General features: G+C 47.1%; 1 protein-coding gene across 2 annotated transcripts in view; it reads right to left on the reverse strand.

Moving 5' to 3' along the window:
- DOCK1 (dedicator of cytokinesis 1) overlaps window positions 1–24,667 on the reverse strand; it is a 484,307-nt gene that overhangs the window by 36,142 nt on the left and 423,498 nt on the right. For both annotated transcript variants that reach the window (XM_074373399.1, XM_074373400.1), the window contains exons 36-41: window positions 20,877–20,917; window positions 19,442–19,532; window positions 15,751–15,870; window positions 5,453–5,542; window positions 4,497–4,601; window positions 125–266 (exon numbers count right to left, since the gene is read on the reverse strand). In XM_074373399.1, coding sequence (XP_074229500.1) covers window positions 125–266; window positions 4,497–4,601; window positions 5,453–5,542; window positions 15,751–15,870; window positions 19,442–19,532; window positions 20,877–20,917 — 589 coding nt within the window. The remainder of the gene's footprint in view (window positions 1–124; window positions 267–4,496; window positions 4,602–5,452; window positions 5,543–15,750; window positions 15,871–19,441; window positions 19,533–20,876; window positions 20,918–24,667) is intronic.

The following is a 24,667-nucleotide window of genomic DNA, read 5'->3' on the forward strand; positions in this document are numbered from 1 at the left end:
AGATGAGGGGGGTTAAGGATCAGAAGGCAGTGTGGACATCAGGCAGGAACGGAGCCCCGCCCGCACCCAACCACCCGAGTGCTGTGGTTACGTTACACCTGACAGGGCCGTCTGGAAAGGATACGCTGGCCGGGAGAGGCTTTAATATCGTCGCCTGGGGGAGACGTTGTCTTCATTTTCTCTGCGTTTGGAAACTGAGTTAACAGCCGAGCCTCGAAATCTTCCCGGCGTTCATACTCTTTCCCTCGGTAGATGAAGACCTTCCCCTGGAAACAATGACATTCATTAAATACCACCACAAGGGATGGGCCAGCAAAAGTTCACACCTACATGCACTGGTCTTCAAAGTGTGCCTGACGGTGTTTTGTTTTGTTTTTTCTTTAAATATCACTGAACTGAATAACAGCTTGTAACCGCAGTGATCTTATTAATCAAGGACACAGGAACATAAGCCAGGTAAGTGAATACTGCTTAAGAAGCACCGAACACACCATGACTGAAGTCTGGTCGTTCATTTCAGTCTTAACAGTAACGATCAATTTACAAAACCATGAAACACCAAGTGAGCAACTGGAGCCAGAATCTAGTGGACAGGAAATGGTCAGATGGGTAAAGACAGCAGGGCAAGTGGAGGATGTGCTGTATCTTTTTTTTTCCCCCAAGGCAGGCCCTAATTGAACAGTTTTCATCCTGCCAAAAAGAATTCAAGAGAGCATGAGATTAAGCTGGGGCCGTAGAGCCTAAACACCAAGTTCCCAGCTGACTCCTGTAGGTCCCAGTCAAGAGATGAGCAGAACCAGAGGGAAAGGTCCAGACCAGAGCAGAGAGGTCTGAGGCTCTTGGCTTCCCCTGGGGGTGGATGGCCGGACTTCCCTCACTGCCTGTTTGGAGTTGCTGGGTAACCATCCATCAGCGCATGGCAGGGCAGGATGCACAGTGTTCTCCGCCTACAGGCTGGGTTTTGTCCCTCTCAAATGTCACTCCTGTCACCTCCATGAACTCTGAGTTGGAGAGTCCCTCTAGGGGTCGTTTTGGATGGCCGAGCTGGGTGACCTTGGGGTGGGTGCCAAGCATACCTCCTGCCTGACACAGGCTGTCTTGCTGAGCCCCGTCTTGTGACACACGGTCACTCTCTAAATGTATCTGTAAGGAAAGTTCGGTTTCCAAGCTGAACAGATCTCCACACCTTCACGTATTCAACAGGTGTGCTCTGAGGCTCAACTGAGTCACAAAAAGGTGTCAAAGGGTAATGGGATGCTACGGCTGGTTCCTGAAGCCCACTACCTCCTACCACGCATCCTGCTACCTCTTGGGGCTGTCTCCTCGTCCGTGAAAACCCAGCAAGGAAAAGACATGGAGCAGAAGCCGCAGGACCCCCGTGCTTTCCCTCATTGGCCCTGGTTGTTGTTTCAAGCAGGGACCCTGGGCGAGAGGCTCCGGGCCAGCTGGTCGTGAGTCAGGTGCAGGCTGTTACCTGCTGTGACCACCGGCAGATGCCAGAGTGGAGCTGGGTGTGGGGGAGGAGGATGAGGACAAAGACAGAGGGGTCTTAGAGACTCAGCTCAAGGCCAAATTAAAATCTGTCTAATTAATGAATGTTCAAGAAAAAAAAAAAACACCGCAGCGATCCTATGGCACTCGATTTTTCCCCTTCCTTCGTTCAAAGTTATTTTGAGTTCTTATAAATCACTAAAGAAGGAACAATTTAAAAACTGAATTTTTTTTCACTTTGTGCTTAGGTATGTCTTAAAGTACCCATTACAGAAGAAAAATGTTCTCTTTCTCTGAAAAAAATAATGTCAAGCAGAAACCAAAGTAATATGGAGTCTTAATTAAAAATATAAATACACAGCATGGGCATCTTTTAAGGCCATAGAAAGCCAAACATTTCAGAAATTCAGGATGATTTAACGCGTAACAGGCCACCACGAAACTAGCATGCGTTTATTATGCTTTGCACTAGGAGGAAGACATAATAATAAAAATGTATATAAAGGCTTTAATAGAAAAACACTAGTGAGTTATAGACGAAAATGCTAACAACATTTTCTCCAAATGTCAATTACTTTGCATTCTGAAGTGATCCCTTCAAACCTGAAAACAAGAGGGAAATGTACATATAGTCAAAGATATTTCTTCCTTGTAAGAAACATAAATGTTAATCTGGATGCAAAACAAAATGGCAAAACAAAACACCCCAATGCGACTAATCCTTAAAGAAAAACCAAGCAGAAGGGACAGCGAGTCAGTTCGCAGAGGCTGTGTTCCCAGCACTGCATTAGGCAGCCAAGCATTCCACCCACTTTTTGGTAACTGCTCATGTCATTGTCAGACTGACCCCTGACAGGCGATCTGTGAAGCGTAATAAATATATTGCTACAGCCCCACAAAATTATTCAGCTGTGGCGGGAAAGTCAGTTCAATATTAATCAAGCCCGTTAAACTCTTTATTCGTACTTTGTATTCTGTCCTTTTGACGGGACAGGTGACCCAGTGTGGTCCCTGGAGCACGTGTCTTGTGTGCCCTCCCAGCACATCCTTGGCGTCCACCGGCTCAGGGACTGCCAAGTGCTCTCCCCGCCTTGTCGACATCTCACGATGCCAGGACAGAGCCGTGGTGGCCTTAAATCACAGCACTGTCCACAGAGCCCCCCGACCCCACGACAGATCCCAGCACAGCACAGGTCTGCTGTGATTTAGGGCCTGTCTCTCTGTCTCTCACTCTTTCTTAGACACACACACACACACACACACACACACACACACACACACACACACACACGGAGGTGCATGCATAGATTCACACACATTAATTAAAGCCTTGAGCAACAGTAGGTGACCTCAACTCCAAGCTCATTATACCCCTTGGGTTGGTTTTTTTACTTAAAATGAAGTTAACTTCAAAATCCTCCCTAGTTTAGGGCTTACAACCAAACATCTTTTATTCATTCTTCGGCAGGCAGGACTTTCTCCAGAATCTGGGTTTGCAATCTATCTCTGTCTTAGACATGTGCAGCCACAGTTGAATGATAAGGGTGATGGTGGCAAGGTGATCAGCAGTGACAGGGACAGGGCCAGATGCCCTGGGCACCCAGTCAGGACCCCCCATGAGTGATCAACGAATAGGTCACCTTGTAGGGCAGGTCAGCCCTGCAAGGGTAACTTGCTAATGTTTATCTAAAGAATGACAGGTCCTCACCAAGTGGGTCCTTCCTGCTGGTCCCAGTGTGAAGGGATGTCATGCCATCAGGGACTCCTGGGGGGTCAGAAACACTGGGGCCAAAGGAACACACCTCTGCGACTAGGAAAAACCCCCCAGCTGGCTCTCACTGCCCCACACAGCTGTGCCCTCCTGGGCACAGAGCTTCTGCCTCCCTAAAACCAGAGGCTCCCGCATGGTCTCCCAGGATAAGAGAAAACCATGTATCATTAAGAAAAAGGCCGTAACAAATGGCAGAAAATCATGACCCACAGGTCAATGGTATCCAAGAAGGAGTCTTTAAGAAACATGTAACAATTCTACTAGTAGGCGAGGCAGAATTTATTTATATAATTTCTGGCCTCCTGATGATAGGAAAATGGGCGTTTGGCTGATGGTCACAATATTTCTTCCATCATGTGTCAAGCAGCACATGCCTGTCTCAGGCCGAATCTGAGTTTCTAGCATTGGAAATCCATTTCTAATTTCCCATATAATTAAAAATACACATGTTCATAGCCGTGTTATTCATAATAGCCAAGACCACTCAAAGTCCACCAAAGGACCAACGGATAAACAAAATGTGGTTCATTGTCGTGAAGACGCTGTGCTCCGGGAAGCAGCCAGACACAAAAGGACAACTCTGCTGTGACTCCACTTACATGAGGTTCCTAGTGTAGGCAAATTCTGAGACAGAAAGGAGAAGGGCGAGGTCAGGGTCTTGGGGGGAGGGGCAGAGAAGGGGGGGTTATTGTTTAATGGGCATCGAGTTCCAGTCTGGGAAGATGAAAAAGTCCTGGAGAGGGATGGTGGGAACAAATGCACAGCAAAGTTAACCTACTTGATGCCACTGAGCTCTACGCCTAAGAATGGTGAAGATGCTAAATTTTCATCGCATATCTTACCACAATCTTAAAAATACACATAAATATCTGAAGAAGAGTTCTATTAAGGAAAAACGTGATGGAAAGTTTATATGCAACTAAAAAGTATTATCAGAGCGGGGAGGGTGTAGCTCAAGTGGTAGAGCACCGGCTTAGCATGCATGAGGTCCTGGGTTCAATCCCCAGGACCTCCTCTAAAAATAAATCTCATTACCTCCACTCACCACAATAAAACAAAGTGATACAATAGAACAAAATATTAAAAAAAAAAAAGTGCCATCAGCCCCTCTCTGGTACCCGAAGCCAAGTACAGAGCAGTTAAAGGACAGGGAGTCAGACTCCGAGCCACGGCTGTAAAGTCCAAATCCTTCCTGGGAACAACCTTGACCCCATCGAAACAGAATCAGAGTTACCCGAAGGAACGTGGGGAAGCCTTGTCCGTAGTAACCGACGGCAAAGTAGTCAGGCTTGGGTCTTATCACCTTGACGATGTTTTCATAGAACTGAGCCTGTTTTTTCTGAAAGGAAGAAGGAAAATGCATTTCAGGTTTGATTCAAGTATTTGAGCATCTGTTCATCTGGATTCTCCCAGTGGGCTCTCCCAGCTTCAGCGGTCCCAGGGGGTGGGAGGGGAGCGGGTGGGGGAGCGGTGCTGACGCTGGCGTCTGAGTGTGATCTCACCAGGAAGCTCTGTCAGCCCTCTTCACTCACCTTCCAGCATTCAGCAGGGGAAATGGACCCAAAAGCCAAGTCCGGCAACTCGTTGTGACTTACAGGTGTTTTAATAACCAAATGGGTGCCACAGAAATGACTTTTCTTCTGATTAAATGGCTGGTCTTTAGTATTTAAAAAAATGGTATCAGTCAGATACTGAGATACATCAGAAAAAAGAATTTAAAGGGCAAATTTCTGCTCCAAATGAATGATAAAAGTAACAACATTATTAAGTGATCTGCTGAACACAGAAATGACGCAGCAGAGGGCTGGAATTAGAAACTGACAGCTCCCGTGGCAGGAGACAGGTCCGGGCTGCCCTCCACCCACCACCCCCACAGATGGGGTCACCGTTTTAAACCCGTGGATACTGGTGGAGACTCTGGGCCGTGAAGACCATGGCACCTGGGCTCAGCGCTGTTTACATATAAGTCCTTCATAGGTGCCTGAGAGTTTGGTTACAAGGGCTCAGCGGGGAATAAAAAGTGAATACTCGTGGGTCAGAATCCAGCAGCAAATAAATCACTGCTGTCCTCCTGGACCAAACGGAGGACAATGGCTGAGGTCTGGGGAGACTCGTAGCATGAAACAGAAAAGACAATTCCAGGGAACAAGTTTCGATCCCGTGTTCACTGAAAGAGAAAGACCGACCTACCAGCAGCTCGCTGAGCTGTTCGTAGTCAAACATCTCGTTCTCGTACTGCTCGGCAAGTTCCTTGCCCAGGGCAATGGCCTCCTCCCACATCTGGGAGGAGAAGGAGAGAAACAGGGGTAAGAGAGACGCAGACCTGAGGCAGGCGGCCAGGGAGGAGACCCGTGACACGGCCATTCGTGAAAAAACGAGCTGGGAGAACGTTTGCTTCATCTGAAAACATCACACAAATCCAGAGATTTTCTAGAGGCTCATGTCCTTTGGCTCGTACCGGGCAGCTGTTGACCAGACTGGTCAGCTACTGGCTCATCCATCACGCTGGCTGCTGCCCCGGCCCGAGCAGTTGGCCGGCCCGCCCTCTCTCTCCTGCCCCCGGCCTCTGACCCCATCAGTGGGAGCCGCCGTGCAGCCCAGACAGGGAGCTGCAGGGTGATGGTGAGAGGAGCATTTAAGTAAAAACCATGGGCCTGATTTTGCTACTTTCCCACATCATCCCCTTTAATCAGTGTCCATGGTCAGAAAGACAAGATGTGTTTCAACTCTAAATGAAGGCTTACAAGAAGTTTGTGTTACGCTTGCAAATACCGTGAGGATATAAAACCTGTCATCATTTTCAAAAGGAGAATTTTTTATGGTAATACTTTAAGAGTCGGTTTCCCAATTGGGTAACATTTATTAAAATGCTGATAAACTTTTGATGCATGTGGAATAATTTATTCATATGTACGGTAGGCCTCAATTTCCCTTATTTTCCTTGGAAAAAATAAAATGCAGTGGTTTACTTTAGAAGAACATGGAAAATATGGAGGATTTATCACCTCCAGGAAGCCTTCCTGGGTGCCACCCATTCTCCACCTCTGTGCTTCCATGAGGACCCAGTTTCCCCTACTTCAAACCTTTTGGTAATATGTTGAAATTAGAATGCTCCTTTGTCTTCCTCCTCAGAGGTTATAAGCCCCTTGAGGGCAGGGACTGAGCATTCTCAAAACCTCTGGAGCCCAGGACCAGCTCAATAATGTTTCTCAAACAGAACTGAAGGTTGTTGACTTGGAATCAAGAAAGTGTCACACCATCCCACATACTGGGCCCCCAGACACGCACCGCCCACTTCTCCACGGGAACCATCCCCACAAGATGGTAGCACTATCTTCAGGGCAAGTGATGTCAAGCTCACTCTATGTCCAGCAAGATGTCTTGTTAATGTCCTTCTCTTTGTCAGGTGGACATTTTTTCAGGTGGACATTTTTATTCTACCTGTTTTGCAGATAAGGAAGTTGGGGATCAGGCAGGTCAGCTGCCTGCCCAGGGGCACACAGTGGAGTGTCTCGACCCAGCTTGGTTGTTTTCCAAAGTTCTTGTTCTTGATGGCTATCTTAATTGGAACAGACTTTTTTTTTTTTTTTTCTCCCAGTTTTGGAGGCTGAGAAGTCCAAGGTCAAGGAGCAGGCAGATTCAGCTCTTGGTGACCTGTAGACAGCTGCCTTCTCCCTGTCTGCTCACATGGCCTTCAGAGAGCTCTCTCTCTCTTGCAGTTCTTATAAGGGCCTAATCTCATCACGGAGGGGCCACCCTAATCATGAGCCAATCTAAACAGAGACACCTCCCAAAGGCCCCGACTCCAAATACCAGCACGTGGTGGTTGGAGTTTCAACACAGGAATCCGGGGCAACGCAAACACGCAGCCCGGAACAATGACCATGTGTCAGCACTCCCAGCTGCTCCCCCACCCCCTCCTGCGGGGATGGGTTTTACAGAATGCGAAGGTGGCCCCCAACTCCAGGCACCCACTGGGAACTCAGGGACCAGGTCCCACACCTGGAACACCCCTGGCACTGAGCCCTCGCCTGCCCGCTACTCTTTGCCTTTTCTTAATGGGATCACCCTATCGAGGGGCTTACGTGGTTACTGAATCACCCAACAGACTTAAAATACTCTTTCCACAGCTACTACTTAAGAAACCATCTGTTATTTTTGATGAGAAAAAGCCATTCTGAAATTGCATTTTAATACTTTGAAAGACAATAAAAATAAGCCCAGAGTAGACAAAAGTGGCAGGGGTAGGACCAGCGCCCAGAGGAGAGAAAAAGCGGCCCAGATGCCTTTCCTCGGACCACACACTTCTCTTCCCAGAACCCACACCGGCCTCCTCCATCCTGCTGAAGCTTTAAAACACGCCCTGCATCCTTTCCATACCTTGATCTGCTGCCCCAGGCAGCTCGGGGCCTTTGCCAGAGCCCAAGATCACATTTCTAGGAAGGAAGCCCTTCTTTACGTTGAACGTTGTTGCTTTTACGCTCCAATGACCAGTCCCTCCCTCGGCATATCTCCATTTCAAAGAAAACATCACCTTCAGTGGTAGTTTTCTTTCCCTGGATTTTTCTTTAGTTTTCCGCAACCTGATGCACCACTGTCTGAGCTGCCCAGAATGGTAGGGCTTCTAATTCACTGCTTGATCTGGTTTATCCTCCACGACAGATGAGGTGCTTTAGATATGTATCAAAAGTAATTGTTTTTAAAAGAAATATAAGTCTTGAGCAAATATTTTATGCAACTCACCCAGAGGTTACACGATTGGGTTTTCTACCAGATTTTCTATAAACACACATTCTCCTCTGTCCCCAACGTGTTTTCAAGGATTCCGCATTAAGGAGACTTTCATCTGATTTTAATTGGGTAGGGCTCTACAGGGTGTGGGTAACTCTTATTTCCAAGGTGAATATCTTGGAAAATATTTCTGTGCCAGAGAGAAAACAGATTCAATATGACCTAGATTCAGATGCTCTCGGTAGAAGAATCACTTTAACCCGTGTGACTGAACGCCCTGCCCTCGCTCCATTCTTAGACGTGCACTTGGTTTATGAGGTTTTTCACAGCCCCAAATGAAAAAACACCCTCTCAACACTCAGCTTTGTTTTCTGACTTGAAACCCTTAGTCCATTTCACAGTGTTCTTGGCATCGTTAGTTTACTCGCAATGTGGAGCATGACATTTCCACCTCCTCTTTTCATCGCATGGTCTTAGCTACGTTGTCTTGAGATGATCAACTTTTCTTAGCCTCCTGGGTTCAGGAAGTTCCATTTCTTCAAGTTTTATAAACAGAAATCTTTTTTTTTTTTTTTGATAGAACTCCTTTGTTAGTTCCAAGACTGAAGTGGCCGCAGAAAACATATCAGTGATGGACTTCCTGCGAGGCAGACGTGTGACGAGTCGGGAAGGACAACAACAGTGACCTCACCGGATAAGCGAGCAGCAGCAGATGCAAGGGGAGGTGGCAGCCTGGACAGCGGCCTCTTCCGAGCAATTCAGGCCGGGATATCGGTGGGCAACTCTGGTGTAATTCGCTAACTAGTCGCAAGTTACTCACCAGTGAAGATGCTTCGTGGGAGGCTTGACCTTCAGCCATGTGGAGGTCAAAGCGGCACCACACAGCCCGGGGAACCACTAGCTGGAAAGCCAATTCCTTTTAAAAAGAATTAACGTGTGGCAGGAACGCAGCCTCATCACTCAGAGCTGCTTCTGCGCCGTGAAGGAAACAAAGCCGCCCCGGAATGAGCAGAAGTCCGTTCCCTTCCAGCTCTGCAGCCATGTGAGGAGGCTGATCCGAGGTCTGCTCCAGGCGTCCGAGCCCCGCCAGGTGCCCGCCGCCTCCGGCAGTTCACACATCTGACGCTGCCCCCATTTGAGGGACACGGTGTGATCAGCTGACTGCCAGTCTCTGGAGACGCACCTGCCTTTCCTCACCCTGACTGCCACCTCCTCTCCCTGGGCCTCCACGTCTCAGGCCTGGACAACCGCTCCACCCCCACCCCCAGGCCCTCTGCCACCTTAAAGCCAACGTTACTTTCTGAAAAGAGGAGAAAAAGGCATCATTGTCCACCTTCATAAAATCTCCTTGTGCCTTATGAAGCAAGTCAGACCTTCAGGAGACAGCCAAGGCCATGGCCAGACTGGCTCCCGAGTTCTCTGCATCTGGGTCTCCCAGGACCCAGCCTCTCCCACCCCGTTCCCGGCCAAAGACAGACCTCTCAGCTTCTCCAGAAAAGTGAGATGTCTTCAAGCCCCCGCCTTTACTAGCACGGTTCCTACTCTCTGGTGTCCCTGTCCCTCCCTGCCATCACCCAGTAAACGTTGTCTCGTTCTTTAAGGGCCAGTTTAAATGTCTCCTTCTCTGTGAACTCCCCCCACCCTCTCTCAGGGGAGGGACTCACTTCCACACTTAGGGAGGCAGACTCAGCGCCCAGGAGGCTGACAGACTGGAGGAGGGTGTTGGACACGTAAGCCCTCGTGACGTCACGCCTGGGGCGGGCCTTGCCCTCTCGCCCTGTTGCTCACGGGTGTGGGGTGGCACCTGGCACGCAGGAGGCCTGGTACCACGGGTGAGGGGTCCTGCTGGGCGGGGCGTGAGGGAGCAGTGGTGTCACCGTCCCTAAACCTTGATTTTCTCATGCTTTTGTAATAGACGATTCTTTTTTTTTTTCCTGCTGGAGCAAATCACAATTAACACATGATCTCCTGGAACACTCTGGCCAAATTCTTGCTAACTGAACAGATTCTGGCGAACACCAAGATTTTAAAAAATGTTGGAAATGCTGGGAACAAACCAAGAAGAGGGTGAGATTACGTTCCGACCTGCAATTCCTCTTCATAACCACTGTGTTCCTAAAAGGAAACTCGGAGGATGAGAAAGTCTCACCCCCAACACTTAGAAAAGAACTCCAACCATCTTGCCAGAAGTGGAAACTGGCTTCCAAACCCCTTTTTTTAGTTCACAAGATGACGCAAGACGCCTCGTTTTTTGACTCGGGCGCAAGGCAAAGTGTGAACTTGGTCGAGGCGAGGTTATTTTAAGGGAGAAGAAAACAGAGCTCCAGTTGGAAACAGTCCCAGAGCCGCCTCCACCACGTGGCTGTCAGTGACCTGTGCCGGCGCCGCCGGGCTGCGTCCCGGTTTCAGGGGTGGTTGACGTTGGTTCCTGCTAACGCCCTCACTCCGACTACCTTTTCCTGAGAGCAGGGCTTCTGTTTTCAGTGCACCCTCCATGGAGAAGCCTGGCAATTTTCAGTGAAGTGCTTGGATTAAGGGCTTTATTGAAAATTACTAGGCCTCAACCAAACACAATGAGACAGACAATTCAGAGCATCTTCGGGGAAGAACGCTTGTCTGCCAAGATAAAACCCGACAGAGGGCTTTGTTGGGGGGGGGCGCTCCAACGGGCAGTAAAAAGAGAGAATGGAGAAGGAACCCGGGGTAATTATTAGCCAGGAAGGAGGAAGTGCTGAAGAATGAAAAGAGAAGCAGATGGAAATGACGTTCTGCGGAGAGAGAGAACTGGGGGGAAAGACCCGGGGCTGGGCTGAAAGACATTCAGAACTTTCTAAAATGGTGAAAAAGCAAAAATAAAAGAGCGATTTTGTGCAGAGGAAATACAGAAAGATAACAGAACATAATTCAGAAGCTGGGGTGTCCAATATAAAGGAGCAGAAAATCCATTCACTGCTGCCGCTTTCAGAGCACAGAGGCAGCGACACTTTAATACAAGCTGAGCCCAGCCCCTCGCGGGCGCCGGGCCCCCCCACAGACGCCGCAGCGCGGTCCGGTCTGCGGGCCCGAGCTCAAGGTGTGCAGGACACAAATCCGCCCTGGGTTCTCTGAGTCCCTGCCACCCCTGAGTAGCGGTGTAAACTCAAAATAGCGAAAATTAGCTCGAGGGTGTGTCAAGTTTCCACCTGTGAAGGACGTGATAAAGATTTCCTTAATCACATACGGTGACAGCCAGCATCACCGGAGCTATGACTGAGTCAGACCTTTGCCGGGTGGAAGGACTGTTTATCTAGGTTCCATTTTATCACCTCGTGGTCACCAGCCATCACCGGTCTGCAAATTCAGCTGTGGTATTAAGGCCCCTTACCTGCATATATGGTTTTAAACCAGAACTGCATTCTTTTCTTCCTAATTTGAAACAAGTGTAAAATCAAACCAAAGAAAGTCTTGTGATTTAAACAGTCATGTGCCCCTACTCGTGACAACCTCAAAGGTCCCCTGTGGGTCCTGGCTGAGAACCACTGTTCCACACTGAGCATGTTCATTTGTTTCCCTCCATATGAGGCTACTTTTGCTCAAAACAAAACAAAGTAAGCCAGGCCATCCTTCAAGTTTCCATGGATCACTTGTCACACGTCACCCATAAGCCATTTCGAGGTAATTCCCCCAAAGATAACTGGGCACAGAGAACAGAGATGTGCGCGTCTAGTCCCTTCTAATGTCCAGGCCTTAATCTGCAGCAACGTCCTGAGCCTTGCCTTTTCCAGAAAAGGCACGAAGGATATTATTTGTCAAACCCCCTCCGACACCCACATCTGGCAGGTACAGCAAGACGACGTCTCGGTCTTATTTCCTAAACGAACGCGATTCTGAATCTGGCACAAAGGGCCAACTTTATCTCCTGCTGTCACCTCCTGCCACCCCCGCTCCCCGCCTGGTGAGCCCCCGGCAGCAGGGAACGGGGGCCCGTCCTCTGGAGCTGCCTCTCCTGCGGTGCCCTGCCTGGCACACCGTTCCCAGCCCCTCCTGAAGTGACACAGAGAAATTCAACTATGGAGGAACAGGGCCCAAAGCCCAACACTAACTCTGGGGACAGCTCTGGTCTCACCTGCCCAATGGCGGGCAGCGCGCCACTGCGGGGAGCAGAGCAAACAGTAGCTTTTCTAGAACACGCACAGACGTAGGGAATTTCTTGGTTACTGGTAATACCCAAGAGTCCTTGGTTAGAACCCTGGGAGACGGGGGTGCCGCACACGCTGCCTTCCCTTCCCGGCACGTCCCCACTCGCTGAGGCTCCCTGTGGCCACAGGATTTGCTTCAGTCAATGACACGAGCAGAAACGCATGTGTCATTTCTGGGCAGAGCCTGCAGTGGCCGGGCAGTGACTCACTGTCCCTGAGGGGCTGTGGCCCTTTGTGGTGGAAACTGCTCACCTGGGTTCCCAGAAAGGAGGCTGGACCATCAGCAGAGGTGAAAAATAAACCTGGGATGTGCAGAGCCATTAAGATGTCAAGAGATTGAAACTCCAGCCTGCTCCAGCCCATCCTGGCTGATACGGAAGGTGAATAATTACTTCCTTCCGTTATTTTTTTCCCCAGGAAACTTAACGCTTGTTGATGTTAAACTGATTTCTTTCTTTTTTTTTTTTTTCCTGCTTTGCAGCTAATCATCTGGGTACTTCAAATTTCATTTGATGAGATTTTCTCCCTCACCTGTACTCACCCTCACTTTAGCTTTAGAAAGATGAGTGAACTTCCGTTTCTTTTTAACATTCTCATGGAAAAGTTGTGGGTATTCAAAAGTGGCTTTGCAATCTGTTTTGCCAAGACAGCTCTGACAGCTGCCGTGGGGACAGGCCTCCTGGCCTGGGATGAACGAGCCCCTCTTCCTGACCGCAGGTTAGCCAACTGCTCACTTTCCCAAAATCACGCCTCCTCCAAAGCACAGGGACATGTGAAGACATTCCTTCAGCCCATTTCTCTTTTTACCTGCAATACTTCATCATTTGAATCTGTTTTTTCTTTTTCAAAAACCAGGATTTCTCAACCTCACCAGGGTCAATGGCACTACTGACATCTGGGGCTGGATACACCGTGTGTGTGGTGGGGAGGGGGTCAGGGGGCACTGTCTGCACTGCAGGGTGTCAGCAGGGATGGGAGCAGGGTGGGGGGCAGCAGGGGGCACTGTCTGCACTGCAGGGTGTCAGCAGGGATGGGAGCAGGGTGGGGGGCAGCAGGGGGCACTGTCTGCACTGCAGGGTGTCAGCAGGGATGGGAGCAGGGTGGGGGGCAGCAGGGGGCACTGTCTGCACTGCAGGGTGTCAGCAGGGATGGGAGCAGGGTGGGGGGCAGCAGGGGGCACTGTCTGCACTGCAGGGTGTCAGCAGCACTCCTGATCTCAATCCTCTAGATGCCAGTGGCATCCGTGCCCCCAGCCATGACAGCCTCAAAGGTCCCTTGTGGGTCCTGGCTGAGAACCATTGTTCTAAACTGAACACATTCATTGTCTCCCTCCATACGAGGCTACTTTTGCTCAAACCAAAACCCACTTAGTCCCTCAGTTTACCATTTACTGCCAGTTGTCCTGTTGTACGAACGTGGGTGTGTCTCATCTGTCAGAAATCACCCTCAAACGCTGAGTCTCCACCCATTTGTTCATTCGTTTATCCATTCATTTCTTGATTCATCCAACAAGCCCCCCACCACCCCGTGTTAGGTGCCCGGCACCGTCTGCGACCCAGATGTGTGGTGGGGGGTTAACGTGTGTGGTCTCTAACCTCACGGAGCTTACAAACCCTGGGAGCCTCGCCAAAGAAACCCCCATGCAAATCTATAGCTGCAAACTGTGGTAAGTCCTACAGAGGAGGAGAAGGGGACACCGTGGGCATCGGAGAAGAGGTGACACTAAGCTGATGGGAGGAAAGGAGCCACGGGCAGGAGCAGCAGAGGCCTGGCGGGCGGAGGCGGGAGGGCTGGTGTGGATGAGGACCCCAGCGGGTGGTGGTCAGGACAGAAAGAGGGAGGACAGAACAAGAGTTAGACGTGGCTGGCGAGCTCTCGGGGGCCAAGGCTGCGGGAGGCCGGAGAGCCCAGAATGGCCCCCAGCAAAGGCATACACGCCTCCGGCCCCGGTGACCTCGGACCCTCAGACTTCCCGGGCTTCCCCTTCCTGTTCTGCCCAACCCAGAGCATCCCCACTCAGCCTTCTATAGAACATAATAAGCCAGGAAGACAGCGGGGGAAGGGACGGCTCCATATTTTTAGCAGTTTGTTGAGAAACAGAATTCCCCTGGCTATGCTAATAAAATTGGAGCAATTGGCCTTAATCGTGAAAAAATCTCATTTTCTACGAAGAAATACGTTCTGTTCTACTACAGGAACAGGTGTCATTCACAGACCATTTCTGATCCTTATTTTCAAGTGGCCTCCGGCCAGTCCACATGCTATTCTGAGTATTTTGATTTTTTCATCCTGTGTTAAGGGCAGTAGGGAATAAGTAAAACACACATGATGTTTTTTCAAAAGGGTTTGGCTTATGTCAACAGTCACAAAAAGGGGCGCTATCCCCTTTTCCTGATAGAGGTGTTGTTTTGGGGAGAACGGTGTCCCCCCTACGGAAGAGATGTTGAAGTCTTAACCCTTGGTGCTTGTGCACGTGACCTTGTTTGCAAACAGGGCCTATGGGTGTGATTGAGTTAAGATGGGGACATACTGGACTGGGTGGGTCCTAAATCCAGTGACGGGTGTTCTTAGAAGAGGAAAATGTGGACGCAGAGACACACGTGGGGGGAATGCCATGTGAATCCGGAGGCGGGAACTGGAGAGATGTGTCTTCAAGGCGCAGGACACCAAAGATTCCTGGCCTCACCAGAAACTAAGAGAAAGGCCTGGAACAGATTCTCCCCTTGAATCGCGCTCTTGCAGAGAGCACGGCCCGGCCGGCGTGTTGACTTCAGGTTGATGGCCTCCAGGATGGTGAGAGAACAGATTTCTGATGTCTAAAGCCACCCCGTGTGCAGTACCGTGTGACTGCAGCCCGAAAAATCCTTAATACAGGTACCTTCGCTGAACTCTCTGTTCACTTTTCTCAAAGTGGAAGAAAAGCAGGTGACTGAGAAGGGTTAAGAATCCTGATAAAAGCACAAAATGCGCTTAGAAGTCACTTTGGTGGCAGATTTTAAAAACTTCTGAACTGAAGTCGCCCCCTTTTCAATAGTTACTACTTATGTGCATCCCAGGAACTATGGCGATGAGCTCTATTAGCGGTTGATTGAAATGATGGCAGGTTGCCTTTCAGCAGAAATCAACAGCCAATTAATGGAGAAGCCAATTTTCGAGCCAATTAATGGAGAAGCTGCCAACAGGAGCGATATTGTTCCTACCATGGGATTAACATAACGGTGACAAAAGTAAAATGCAAACCATCAAAGGAAAACATTAGCTCCAAAGTGGCCAGAAACGTCCCCCCATCAGCGCCCACACATGGTTCTCTCTGGCAAGGACTATAAACATTCTTGTGCTTTTCAGTCCTGACTTTCTGCAGAGCATCTACAAACGGCATCTGACTTTTTTTTTTTCAGTAAGATTTCTACTTAGAAGTGCTAGCTGGAGGGCCACGCATAAACCCTCCTGATACACAATTTGTAACAAATTTCTGGTTCCACAAACATCATGTGTTAAAAAATGTGTTCACAACGCTGCAGGAAGGTGTACATCAAGAAGCCACAAACAAAAGTAACTTTCTTTTTTTTTTTTTTTTACCTTGCCTTTGTCGAAGTAGTGGATGATTTCCTGGTAGAGCCGTTCTTTCAGCTGTCCCTGGGTCGCCGCCTGGTACCCGTCCCGCTGGGTGAGGTGCGCCGCGCACACGTCCTCTGACCACTGGGGGCAAAAACAAAGCGTGAGCAGTGCCAGGCGAGGGCACAGCCGTTGCCACCATCAGTCTACACTCAGGTCAGAAGGCACAGGAAGCTCTAAACTGGGCTCAGGCACGCGGGCCAGGATTCTGGGACCCTTGGAGCTACGGTCCTCAGGCTGAAAATGAGGCAGAACCTCTGGGCAGAGGTCTCATGATGGATGAAAGACCAGAAGAAGGCAGAGCTGGGTTTAGATTGATGCAGAAGAGAAACCTAACAGGTTCTGGAAAGCACAGAACGGTCTGTCTGCTTGCTGATAATGCCTCGTAACACCTGGGGTGAGTTATGAACCAGGTGATTTGTGGCTGCCACGGTGCCTCACACAGGGCATCCCTGGGCACTGGCCTCGGTCCTGCGTGGCTCAACATTTTAATCAACAGCAGAGGACGCACACAGATGCCCCTTACAGGTCATAAAGAAAGCTCCTGACAGACAGGGAGGTGTCTCTGTGTCATTAGCCCCTAAGCACGCTGCCGCAGAAGCAGGGCTCAGCTGCTGTTGGTGGAAGTGTCAGCAGGCTCAGGATGTGAAGGAAAGAGGTTCAGCAAGCTGGGGAGACACACCCAAGTGAAGGCAAGCTCATTTGAGACCTAAACTCCTAAACTTAGGCTCAACGAATCGGTGGCATTGAATACCAGGTTCAATAAAATTCAATATTTGGTGAGGACCTACTATGTGCAAGGCACTAGATCAAAGATGGATCAGAAGGTGCCTGAGCCAGAGAGAGTGCTATTACGAATCTGAGCACCATGATATATCATAACTCTGCAGAAAGGATTTCATGGGCATTTAACGGCCGAAGGCAGGTTGACTGCACACTAGGGGACCTTGGGAGGCTCCCTGGGGGAAATAATAAGGATAGACTGGCTTATTATCAGTTGGACTCAGGAGGTGGCACTGGACCTGTTTTAAGACAGGACAGTGAGGACGCTGCCAAGAAAGCAGCAGGCCTGCAGGCTGCCTGGACCACACCTGGGGTGGAGGGTGCCCCACTGGACTCAGGGCTGGTCAGGCCACATCTAAGCAATGGGACCAGTTGTGGGGCCACATTTTGGGGGGTTTGGTCTGCACAAACAGGGGGTAGGAGCCTGGGGACTGTGCAAGGCTCCCTAAGAGACTGGCTCTCACAGCACACATCCCTTTCCACCTTCCAGAAGTCAGAGGGCGTTCGGAGCACCTCGCGCTGGGCCCCAGAGCTCCAAGGAACGGGGTGCAGAGTAGGGGGCCAGAATGGCTCCCCAGATCTAGGAATGTCAAGTAAAAATGTGAAACCTTTAGGTGGCTGCAAATTTTTTCACCTTAAAATGAGACCTGCACTTCCCCACCAAGACTGGAAGTTAACAAACTCGACTATGGAGTATTCACGTGGCCAGATTTCTACTTTCATGAGAGGTAACAGGAAAATTCCACACGATTCTGAAATGTAGCCACAATCAAATAAATAAGAATTAAAAAGTTCACATTGCAAATAACTTCCTTGGCATTCAAAATCACCCAAAAAGTATTGGAGAAGCCAAACCCTCTACACCTTTCACTTAAACACTGAGATGAAATTACCTTATGGCTAAGCTGAAGGCTTATGTTTTGACAGCCCTTGTTTTTTGACAAAATGTCCTCAACCAAAAAAAGATTGTATTTGAGGATTTCTAGTTAATGAACAGGAATATAAAGACATGTTGAAGGATTTTCATAAAGATACGAATAATGTTCCTTAGAATGTTGATTAACCAATAGGAATTCACATTTACAGCAACATCAGAACATATTTAGCAAAAATTGCAAAATGTAGTGATGGAAAAAGTACGGAGAGATTAAGGTAGCATTCACCATCCAAGTGGAAAATTCAGAACCCCAGTGGAAAAGCTCATGCAGTCGGGCCTATTGATTTGGGTTGTGAAAGGTCTTCGTATGGTTTGTGAGGAACCCATCCGTGCTCAATAAATGCAATGATTAAACAAATGATTCTTCGCACACATCTATCTATTTAACATTCACACACACGTATAAAAGTTTATGTACTAAGAGAGAGTAAGAGTGAGCCGGCAGCTTGTCAACCCCATTTTAATTTCCCTGGGGTAAAAGAAATAGCTTCGTAGTTTCCGAACTGCCTTGTTACTAAAGTTTGGGTCTCTAACAAATGAAGCCTGTTAGTGGGACGGCTGGGGTGAGATGCACTGGCTGAAATCTGTCTTTGTAAATGATGTTTCTTGGGAGAGATTCACATGGTGCACAGCCAAAGGGGCACCATGGGTGACTACTGATGAGGCGTTCAGAGTGAATGCAGTAATTTTCTTCGTAATGGACTCTCGTGTTCAGGCAACTCTCCCCAGTCCAGGGTCTTGAGAGCAGCTTGTGTGTATGCGTGTCACACAGGCTCCTGGAGAGTCCAGGGCTGGGCCAAAGGCTGGAGGGTTCTTGCTGGAGTTTCACTGCCCAACACGGTGTCCTCCTTAACCCTTTCATCGCCCAAGAGACATTGCCTAATGCTCATTTTTAACGTAATCTTATGTGGCTTTCTTTCATTCAGTTTGTGGTGTGCTGGGGGCTAGTCTGAGTTTAGAGACAGAATTCCTCAAATGAGCAGTCTTTATGGAAAGACACTCAAACACAATCCTCATGCTCATACTGTTCCTCTTTATCTGGTTTTCTCAATTTTTATGAGGACACAGTGGGAAAGATGAGGTCATGACTTGCTAAAGTTTTAAAATATAAAACTAGAAGTTGTACAGCAATTTTGTCATCTACCCATCCATCCACCCACACATCCATCCACCCACACTTCCTTCCACCCACACATCCATCCACCCACACTTCCTTCCACCCACACATCCATCCATCCATCCATCCACCCAAACATTCACCAAGCTACTTAGTATTGGTCCACTCTATATGACTAACGGGGCTGAAGTTGGACATGGTGAAGAACACTGAATATATTACTGCAATAAATAAAATAAAAACCCACACAGAAGCCAATGTCCAAAGCTACTTGGGTAACAAAAGAAACACGGAGAGCAGCTGTCATGTCAGACCTTCCAGGAAGCCAGGCAGGAGGTCTAGCTGATGGACCAACTGGAGATCTCAATGGAACTCCTCAGAAGTCATGGAGAGAGAGGTCTCGATCTAGTCCCTACACTCCAGGCTAAGACAGAGAGGGGTATGTGTCATCCTCTCTCTTAGCTGCCCTACCACAGAAATTCCTTCTTACCAATGTTGCTCCACCATCACTGAATCCTGCTGGCAGGAATAAGGAATCACAGAATCCCTAACTCGCTGAGAGCTGACAGAACAACGACCAGGGTTTAAGATGCTTAGTGGTAACGTGCTCTGACGTCTTGTTAAATTTGCATTCAGTCGGGCCAAATCTATAATCAAAGTACCTCCAAAGTACCTTGGTTTATGTCATTGCATTTAGCCGATACCCTTAAAATCTTAACTTAGAGGTTTACTAAAATTTGCATCGGACAAACCAAATTTTAAATGATTGTATAATTTATAAGGACGGACTCACAGAAGCATGTGGGAATTTTTACTACCTTCAGAAGCTTTGCGTGGAGAAGCAAGGTGTAAGCCGCTTCCGTGTAGTTATCGCACTCCTTGTGCAGGTCACACAGCTTGTACAGGTACCTGAGATGATAAAACAGAGGCCCCTCGTAAACCACCGAGTAATTTGTGTTGAGAATTGCAAGAGCTAAATTCTCCCTTCAGTAGTAAATCCTGTCTTCTTCCCTCCAACGTTCACAATTCATAATGCTTTGGAAGCTTTGCATGCACGAAGCACTAAGAGAAACCAAAAAGAGTAATATTATATATAAACATAATTAATTATAACTAATATATAAATATTAATACATAATAACATAATATAATATGTATTAATATATTAATAATATATATAACAAATATAATGTATAAATATTAATTATAATTAATAATATTAATATATATTAATTTAAGTCTTCTCTTTTCAGGGCAAAACGAAGATGGCACAAGGAGGTGGAATTGTGCTTCAGGGTTTCTCATTCTTTCTCATATTTTCCAGAGTTTTCTTCATACATTTGAAATGACATGCCACAGAGTTTGACTGTGATTTCTTACGTTCCTTTTGAGTCCAAATGCACAAAAAAAATCCATAAAAATATAAATCCATAAGAATAAAGCATGCAAGTGATCAGTCAATATGATCAAAAGAATTTCTCTGCCATAAAGAAATAAAAGTTGCTTTTTAATATAAAGCATGTTATATCCTACATGTTGGATATAAGAAACTGATTGTTTTCCAAAAGGCTTATTGTATTTATATGGTACTGTAGCTAAAGGAGAAAGTACAAAAACAGTCTTAGAAATCAAAAGTTAGAAAATCATGCTTGAGGTAGTAAACCCATCATTAAGCACTAATGCCACGTGGGTCACATCACCAGTCTGGTCCTCTAAGTGGTAATCTTGCCGAAATTTGACACTAGCCCCTAAAAGTGACCAAGGACACGCCCACCATCCTTGAGAAAAAGGCAAATGAAGGAGAAAAACCCAGCAGAAAATATAAAACATGGAATATGGTGTCAAAGTAAGAACAGATTGAAAATGTATAATATTGCCTATTTCTGATAAAGTTAAAGCCGGATTCTCATGTAATCATATGGCTTACTGGGAAACACTAAAATTTGTGGTGGTGCCTATATTCAAAAGGGTCATAGGAGTCAGTGAAGAGGAACAGAAACCCTGTGAAATAATCATTCATGGCTTTGCTTCTGAGCTGGCTAAGTATGACCCCCGCCCCAAATCTCCACGTTAGTGTCAACAAACGGCGCGAGGCCTGCCAATACCCCTGGGAGCCCACCACACTCCAGCTGTGAGCCTCATGACTTCCGACCAGATCAACCCCTGTGGTTATGAAACGTATCTCAGCACGGGCTGGACAAATGGCAACTACAATAAACACGCAGAAGGTGAGACAAGCACGATGCTTCGTACCTTATGTACATTTCTTCTCTTTCAATTTCTTTGTAGAAATTCTGAAAAATCAAACCACAACATTCTTTTAAGAAACTGGCTCTACAAAAGGTGTCACAAGCACATGAATTAAAAATTCACAGTTCTTTAACTTGTGGCTGAAACACAGCCAAGTGGAACCAGCTCTTTGGATGAGAAGCATACATTCATATAAAATGCAAAAACCTCTTATACTGTTCTTCATTATTTTTAGGGGGGTGGTCGATTCTAATGAATACATTTCCCATACTTTAAACACTGTGACGGCTTAAATCTACTTCTGTCATTTGAAAGTCACCTGTCTTCAGTTAAAACAAGGTACTACCCACAGATATGCTATCTCAACCATTGTAATCTCATTAGAAGTGAAAAAAAAAAGAAAAATGAAAGATCCCAAATTTGGGAATAGGCACCATCAACATGATGGAAAGCCTGCTGGGCCCAGCCTCAACACGAACCACAGGAAGGCAAGTGGCACTCTAGATCTGAACTGTCCAACATGGGAGCCACTAGCCACATGCATTCAAATAGAAAGTACACTTAATTAAAATTAAACGATGTTAAAAATGCCCGTCCAGTTGAACTTGCCACACACTTTGAGGCTCCACAGCCATATGGAGCCAATATTACTGTGTTGAAGAGTGCAGATACAGAACATTTCCATCATCACAGATATTTCTCTGGGATGGTGCTGTTCTAGACAGACCTTCCAAAACAGGGAGAAGACTGGTTGCCACTTGAAAAAACACTGTGTAAACAGCACTGATGGAGAAGGTAAGTCAGCAGATTGTAAACAGTGGGCTATTTATGCACACTGTAAAATATTTTCAGAGTGACCATAAACATTTCGATCAAAATTCTATTTCTGAATGTGAACATCTCTATAAACACTTTAAAGTCTTTATCGTACACAAGGCACCAGAAAGGTACAGAAGAGCCACCTAAAAAGGCTCAAGGTATGGAAACGCCGTTGCCACTCTCAACGTGACATTTAGCACGTGAACAACGATGTTAGAACTCCTCCCATGGGTCTCTGCGCTGACTAGTGAACGTCACCATTATAAAGGCATCCAAGTATCCAATAAGATGAACTAGCCTGTTCATTAGCAAAAGAAGACATTGTTTCCACAATTTATCTCTCTGAAAAGAAATGATAAATAAATACAGAGAGTGAGAGGGAGAACATTTAGAAAGACGGACCAAGATTTTCCCATTTTGTAGCATCTGAGATTTGAATGTCCTCTGATTGACACGTTGTGTCTGGGTAATGAGGACATTTTCAGCTGACAACTCAGAGCAACGTAACAGAGAGAATCTACATCAAAGGCAGAGGATGAGCCCTTCCCTTCCAACTCTTAACCCGCCAGTGTTTACAAGCTACGATTTCACACCATCCTCTTTTGCACCACTATTTTTAATCCTTTCCTAAGCTTTTGATCATCCTCCGTTACAATTTCACAACGGGGATCTCATGCGCCCTTCATTCGTCTCTCTGAGATATGGAAATGTCTTCTATCTCCTGCCTGGGCAGAGTTCTCTTCCCTTCCCAGGACTTCAAAACCTCCCTAGAACCGAAGGACGTGCATCTCAAATCCCAATTTCTATATAAAACCTTTGCATTTCTTCCGCTCTGGCGCTCCACTTCTGAGCTCTGCAGGCAGCCTCCGCCCCTCACAGTCCTCTCGGCACCCGTGCTAATGTCTGTGGCTCCCCAAGTGGCCCCGTCGGACCAGGCCCCCCAGCTGCGATGCACATGCATTGATCTTTCAGAGCTCAGGCATTTGCATTATAGTCCAATTTTGTACTCCTTCATGACTAAGACACATCCAAAGATTGTTAGAACTCTAGCTGAAACCACCTTAATTAGCCTTGTAAAGGGGCCATGAAGAGCATACTTACGTCTATTAAAAAAAACAATGACTCTGCCACTCTCAGTCTGGGATGAGATGATAATTGCATAGAAGAACTAGGGGATATACACCCAAATCACTGACCAGTTGTTAAAGATTGCACGATTGTGAGGTGACAGTGCTATTTTACTTAATTACAAATGTTCGTTTTGTCCGGTGGAAACCAGTCCAATACATGTACAGACTTGCATGTGGAGGTACTTTAGTTCCATCGGGCAGAATCCCTGCTCATGTGCCTTATTTTTTAATTTTAATTTGTTTTTGTAAGTGACAGGAAGAGTAGAACATTAATGAGCCCACACAACCTAGAATGTTCCACCAAGTCCGTTAAAAAAAAGTAACAGGGCTGGTTCTAAAGGAAATTTGGCAATGGATTTATGTTTATTTATTGATGAATAAATTCTGTGGTTTTTTAAATAGGTTTTTTTAACCTTAGGATTTTAAGGGGACTTCTGCTTAGCAGTAAATTGAGTACTTTATATATTTTTAAACATGTTTCTATATCCATTTTCATCTGGAGATGAATAGACAGATAAACTTTTATGAAACTATCTGTTTCACAAGAAAAGTACCAGAAGAAAAGGTAAAAATAGATCAGATTAGAAGTGTATTTATATGGTTAAACGTGATCTCAGCAGTGAATATTAAGAGACAGAACACGTTTCTGCAAAAATCCAGTTTCCTTGTTTCTCGTTACTCCATAGATCTACTCTGTTTTTTTAAATGAAAGAATTATGACAGGATGGGACCCACCATATCCTTCCCAGGAGATCGTTAAGAGTAGAACACTTGGCTCTTCATGGGATGACTCAGGACGGGCCAGACTGGTGGAAGTTACCAGATGACAGACCATCTCAGGATGGGGGAGGAACACACGTTACTGCCAGGAACTGTGACCGCAGGTGTCATGACAAGAGCTTATTTTTCTAACCCTGATTCTGATTCTGATAAAAGGCCACGTTCAGAGCACATCACCGTTTCTCCACTAGGTTTCACATCCTGTGGACATGAGAGATCTTCCTTAAAACAAAGAGTAGTCTCAGTCATCAAAGTTGGAACCCTAATAGACATAATAACAATTCTTCCTTCTGCACACACAAATGGGCCTCTTAGATCCCATCTGTTTGATCAGAGGGAGCAGTAGAAAAGATGTCCATAGCAGGGAATGATTTGGAAAAGGTTTCTGTTTCTCTCCTGCAGAAAAGTACTGATTTCTGTTTCGTGTGAACCACGCCGGCACCATGAAAGTAAATTACTTTGAATAGAGGCGAAAATGCAAGAAGACGACCGAGCAGGAGCCAGGCTCAGGTCTGTGCAAATGAAGGAGGCCCTTCCCGGGGGCAGAGCGCCCTACTCAGCGAGCACAGTCAGGCTACAGGTGGACGGGAAGGCAAACATAGCCAGTGGGCCAGATCTCGGGGATAGAAGCCAGTCATTCAGACAGTGGCCCAAGACCCTAATGCAAACGTACTTAATGTTTCAAGCTCACTGACCCTTTCCTGGGCCACGTCCAGTCTATTGATGAGACCCTTCTTCATTCCATTGTTTCAGATTTCTAGCATTTCTTTTGGACTCTTTTCTTAGAGCTCCCACCTTCCTGCTTGTATGACCTGTTTTTGCACAAGGCCTACTTTTTCCATTAGAGTCCTTAGCACATGAATCATAGTCATTTCCAATTCACTGTCTGATAATTTCAAACCCTCTGCCATATCCGAGTCCAGCTCTGATGCTCTGCCTCTTCAAACTGCGTCCTTTGCCTTTAGGATGTCTTGTAACTTTATGTTGAAGGTGGACGTGATGTACGGGGTGAAAGGAGCTCAGTGCTGATCCCTGCGGCAGTCTCTGCCCCAGAGGTTCTGCTCT

The sequence above is a fragment of the Camelus bactrianus genome, chromosome 11 (assembly GCF_048773025.1).
Source record: "Camelus bactrianus isolate YW-2024 breed Bactrian camel chromosome 11, ASM4877302v1, whole genome shotgun sequence".
NCBI classification, from domain to species: domain Eukaryota; kingdom Metazoa; phylum Chordata; class Mammalia; order Artiodactyla; family Camelidae; genus Camelus; species Camelus bactrianus.